This window comes from Elephantulus edwardii, unplaced genomic scaffold, assembly GCF_000299155.1.
Source record: "Elephantulus edwardii isolate Elephantulus edwardi_28Jun2011 unplaced genomic scaffold, EleEdw1.0 scaffold00030, whole genome shotgun sequence".
Classification (NCBI taxonomy): domain Eukaryota; kingdom Metazoa; phylum Chordata; class Mammalia; order Macroscelidea; family Macroscelididae; genus Elephantulus; species Elephantulus edwardii.
The window spans coordinates 22,116,051-22,122,072 of NW_006399780.1; the positions used below are offsets into that span (position 1 = coordinate 22,116,051).

Genomic DNA, 6,022 nt, shown 5'->3' on the forward strand with positions numbered 1-6,022 from the left:
TAACCTCTGTAAATGTCTATTAAAATTAATTTAAAAAAATACCAAAAAATGGAAGGTCAACTAAAAAGAAGAAGACTTTCATTGAGCTTAATGAGCATGTTAACCGCAACAATGGAATTGAGATGATAAGCATGAACCAGGACAATGCAGTACTCAGGTCTGTGGTCCTTAGGCTTGCTATCAGTCCTATTTTACACCATGGCACCTAACAACAATTTCTAAATATTTACATAATTATTCATCTTTTTATTTCACAAGGTACAGCAAGGTTCAAATCTGTTAAGTCATACTTCACTTGACAGTACCTAACAACAACATAACAATAACAATTGATATTTAGAAGGACCTCCAGGTACTTAGTTATAAGGAGTTTCACTATCAATCCAAAGATACAAAAATCTACCAGCTGCTCTTCAGGAGAAAAATAGACAATCTCCTTCTGTGTGATTATCATTTCAGAAAATCTGGAGTAACAATGAGCAAGTTCTGATTCTGCTGGCACATATAAAAAACAGTAACATTCATGTTTCATGAGCTCTGGTAGCTTAATGTTATAGAACCTGTCTCAAAGACAGGTCATGGAATCCATCAGCTGTTCTTTGGAAGAAAGATGGTCAATATTTACTCACTATGAAAAACTGCTGGAGGGTTAGCTATGAGTTGATTCCAGACTCATCAATAACAATAACAGCATTGATGTTTACTTTTCCCATTGAACATAAAGACTAACAGGCAAGTATTTTAAGAATATTAAATTGAGAAATATACAGTAACTGTTGACAGAGCCAAATAGTAAATATTGTACATACTAATGTGCTTAGATTTACCAGGTGCTCCATGGGAGGAAGACAGGCAATCAACTCCCTTCTGAAGTACTGCCTCTAAAAACCCACTGGAGGGTCAGCTATGGGTCAGTTCTAACACTACTGTACACAACAACAACAAAGGCATAATTTCTATACTGTGCATTCAGAAAGGCAGCTATATAATGCAACAATGATAATAAAAATGATAATGTCTATCGAAAAAAAAAAGAAAGGCAGCTATAAAATTATGGAACTTGTGTCATAGAACAGACATTTTAGGATAAAAATACAGATAATTTTGTAACTCTCCTTTGGAAGAAATTAATCACAATTTTAACTTTAAATAAGTTTATAAAGATTTTAAACACTGAGGTTTAATTACTACAAAGAACAACTCACAATTGTCCTGTCAGAGTCAACTTGTAGCTAATCCTCGCATGGTTTTTCAGAAGCTATATAATTTTCAGTTGAGGAAATTGTTTATCTCTCTTCCTAAGAACAGCTTGTGGATTCAAACCATGAGCCTCTGGATTGGTAATAGGTAAGTCCTTACCCACTAGGCCACCATAGATCATTGATATCCAATAGCATATAATATCATAAACTTGCACAAAATTAAAAGCCAATCAACATAAGTCATAAAAATCATCAGACACATAAAGACTATGGGATTCACTGCAAAGGAAGTCATTCTTTTTTTATTTCATTAAGATATGACATTTCAAGAAAAACACTAACAAAGCAAATCTCTATGTTATTACTCTGGAGATTTTGCTGTGTTATGAAGCATACCATATAACATATCAAATATCATTAACCTGTGTAATGCACATAATAGAACTTTGCTTACTGAAAGTGAGAAGAACTTGAAGCATTTGGTGAAGTAGATCAAAGAATAAAGCCTTCAATAAGGATTGCATCTCAATGTCAAGAAAACAAAAATGCTTACTACTAGTTCAATAGGCAACATTATGATAGATTGAAAAAAAGATGAAATTGTCAAGGATTTCATCTTACTTGGATCCACAATCAACACCCTTAGTACCAGCACTCAGAAATCAGGAGACATATTGTACTGGGAAAGATGGCAGTAAGGAACACTCCACAAATTATTGAGGAACAATGATGTTAGTTTGAGAACTAACGTGCATCTGAATCAGGCCATGGTTTTTCTAATCATTTGCTATGCATCTGAGAGCTGGACAATAAATAAGGATAACAGAAGAATAATTGGTGTCTTTGTGCTGTGACATTGGATATTACTGAGTATGGACTACCAAAAGAAAAAAACACATATGTCTTGGAGAAAGTTAAGACAGAGTGCTCCTTGGAGACAAAGATAATAAAGCTTTTTCTCACTTTAGGCATGTTGCTAAGAGAGGTTATTCCTTGGAAAGGGACATCATGTCTGGGAAGGAGGAGGGATGGCAAAAAAGAGGAAGATTCTCAATCACATAGATTGACACAATGACTGCCACAATGAGCTCCAGTGTATCAGGAAGTGTGAGAATGGCACAGGATAGAACAGAGTTCAGAGCTGTTGTTCACAGGGTCACTATGAGTCATACTCAGCTTCATGGCACCTAACAACAACTATAAAAATACCTTCCTACTGAACACCAACAAGCCTGGAAACAGGAGCAGCATCCACTTCCGAAATGGCTTGCTTCCGGAAACTCTATGTACAAACAGCGCTCAGGCCTTTCGTTCATAGGGTCGCTATGAGTTGTCTATGACTTGATGGCACCTAACAACAACTGAACACCAAAAAGTTCATAAAAGAAATATTTTTGAGATAAAGCAGCCTAAAGATTTATATATTGTGTATAAATGTTAAAAAATACTTTTTTTTGCTCAATAATTCTTTAGGGTTTCATTTTAATTATTTCAACAAATAGTCTTATTTGTCTGAAACAGAAAATATCTTTTTTAATACATTCCTGATTGCTTGTTTTACTTGCTGGTTCCTCAGCGTATAAATGAATGGGTTCAACATAGGGGCAACTGAAGTATTGAGCAGAGCTACTCCTTTGCTGATCATAATTCTTTCATTTGCTGATGGCTTAATGTACATAAATATACAGCTACCATAACTGATGGAGACAACAATTATGTGAGAAGCACAGGTGGAAAATGCTTTTTTCTTTTGTTGAGCTGAGGGAAAATTTAGAATTGTCTTGATTATGTGAGAGTAAGAAATTATAATTAATAACAAGGTGACAATTACTATCATCAGAGCTAAGAAAAAAGCAATCAATTCTAGTAAATGTGTGTCTGAACAAGAAAGCTGCAGGACAGGAGAGACATCACAAATAAAATGGTCAATATTTTCGGTACAGAAATCCAGGTTAAGAAACAAAATTATTGGAGGGAAAATGAGCAGGAATGCAGTTACCCAAGAGCTGAGTACAAGCTGGTGACAAACTCTGTTGCTCATGATGGATGTATAGTGCAAGGGTTTGCAGATTGCAATGTAGCGGTCATAGGACATAGCAGTCAGGAGGAAAAACTCTGCCACCCCTAAAAAGAGGTAAAAAAATAGCTGAGACATACAACCATTATAAGAAATGGTATTTTTGTTCATTATAAGGCTGATAAGAAATCTGGGCATGCAAACTGAAGTGAAGGAAATTTCCAAGAAAGAGAAATTGCGAAGGAAGAAATACATTGGGGTTTTGAGATGGGAATCCAGGAGAGTGATGGCAACGATAGTTAAATTCCCTGTCATGCTTAGAATGTAATTGAGAAGTAGAAATAAGAAAATGACAATCTGTAACTGAGATTTATCTGTTAGTCCCAGTAGAATAAATTCCCTCTGCTTTGTAAGGTTCTTCATTTCACTTTTATTATTTCAATCAAATTCTAAAAAAAAAAAAAAAAATCAGATGTTATGTTATTAACTTTGTCTTTAGCAAAGAAAAGATGTATAAACTGATCCTTATTAAGAAATATTTTAATATAATACAATACTCAATGGAAGTTGAAGACATAATTCAAAGTAGTGCACTAGAACCTATTAAGAAAATGTTTAAATATATTGTAATAATTCCATTTTGGAGATTGACTACCTAATCCATAACAGTTTCTGTTGTTGCTTGTCTTTTGTTCTTTTATAAACTTCCAGTTTATAAAAAGTACTTAATTTGAAATTTGGCTAGGTGGCATATAAGGTAAATTTTAAATCTAGTTTCAGATTAAATATAAAATTATTCATATTTAAGTAAATAATTTTATTGAAATGAAACATTGCCAGCTTTCTAATTAAGACTTACAATAAGGGAGCTCTGGGGGTTTAGTCCATAGTGAATTTTGCTACTAATCCAGCCCAAACCCACAGCTTACAATTAAATCGTGAAACTTCGATTTTACAATAATATAAAGTTGAAAATTCCATTTTTACTCCACTCCAATATCTGAGTGAACTTTTAAGGAAAAAAATGATCAAAAAGGAATATATTACAAAATAAGCAATATTTAATTTTGGAAAAGATTTTAAACTATTAAGCATATATTGCCACATTTAGTAAAAAGAAAATATATTCATGCCTTATGTGTTCTGCAACATGTAACCAAGACCACAAATTAAAAGGAAGAATGCAGAAAATGCATTGCATGTCTTCACAATCTCTGCCCTATTAGGAGAATACAGTCTATATCTGTGTTCCTGATGTAGCTAAGTAAGGGTAAAAAAAAAAAATTACTTTCCCCCCCTCACATTATCTATATTATTCATTCCTTCTCTTCACATAAATACCAACACGTAGTTGATTTCCTTCGTTGAGTTTCAGTAGCTGGAGGAGGAATGTGATTGCCCATCTTTCTGTTTTTACCTTTCTCCTAAGGTGCTTTTGCTGAATTTGAAGCATCATAATTGGCTACCATAGGAAATTGCCTTTATAAATTATCTTAGTAAGTAATTACTTGAAGTATAGGGTGATTAGTGTTGAATTAGTGATCATCTAATTGATTTCATCATCTCGATTCAGAAGAAATGTTTAAAAAAATCAGTAATATCATTTATGATATATATGCAAGTCTGTCTTAAACTTCTATGAAAATCAAAGCAATTTACTAGTATGTGAGCTTGGCTGACTTAACTGATTTCTAATTTTTGTTAACTTAGTTATGTACTTAATATAACTATTGAGGTAGTAATAATGATAACTCTAGTGTTTAAAAAGTATTAAAACAAAGATAAACCTCTATTTATCCTAGAAAATAATTAGAACAATAGTAAAGCCACAATTTTGAAATAGAAATAAAAGGGCATATTCTCTTCCCCATTATTTTAATAAATTTTGAAAAAGAGAATTTTTTTTAAATCCCAATTAAAGAACCAACTATAAACTAGAATATCATAAAGTATAAACAAAAATTACAAAGAAAAATCAAAAGAGCTGATACTTATGTGTTCCTGAGTGAATAAATTAAAAGCATCCATTCCCAAAATAACAGACCTCAGGAAAACCTTATGTGATATGACACACTTGGAGTAGGCTAGCAGACATAGCACCAGAGGCAGAGTCTTCTTACTGGGAATCATAAAGTGGACAAAGAGTTGCAAACAGACACTTGATTTGAACGTGGAATGTGAAAAGTATGAATATGGGAAAACAAATATTGACATACTAGGCATTGGCAAAATGAAATGTATTGGTTTGGGACATTTTAAATCAGGTAATCATATGATCTACTACACTGGAAATGAAAAGATAAGGGAAAATGGGGTCGATTTCATAGTTAAAAAGACCATTTCTAGATCTATCTTGAAATAGGATGTTGTGAATGACAGGATAAGATCCATACACATACAAGAAAGAACTGTAAAAGGCACTATCCTTTAAAAATATGCATCAACAATCAGGCCAAAGAGGAGGAAGACTTCTACCAATTTTTGTAGTAAAAAATTTAGGCACACTACATTGCACATTCTAAAAAGAAATAATTTTAATTTTGTTTAAATATTTTAATTACATGTGAAAGATTTCTTTAAAAAAAAAATCCCGAAGAGGGGGTGGGGAAATCATCTTAAACCCATTGTGGTACTAGGGATATTGTAGCTAATGTTAGATGGATCTTGGCTGAAAGCGGGGAGTACCAGAGGAGTGTCTATTTGTGTTTCATTGATTACCCAAAGGCTTTTGACTGTATAGATCACAACAAACTGATTAACTCTGAGAAGAATGGGAATCTCAGAACACTTGATCGTGCTAATG

General features: G+C 33.2%; 1 protein-coding gene across 1 annotated transcript; it reads right to left on the bottom strand.

Annotated features, from left to right (window-relative positions):
• Nucleotides 1–2,706: 2,706 nt before the first annotated feature.
• On the bottom strand, nucleotides 2,707–3,642 carry LOC102867249 (olfactory receptor 6C70-like). Its single transcript, XM_006884014.1, has one exon. It carries the CDS (start codon nucleotides 3,640–3,642, stop codon nucleotides 2,707–2,709), a length of 936 nt encoding a protein of 311 aa, XP_006884076.1.
• Between the last annotated feature and the right edge of the window lie 2,380 nt (nucleotides 3,643–6,022).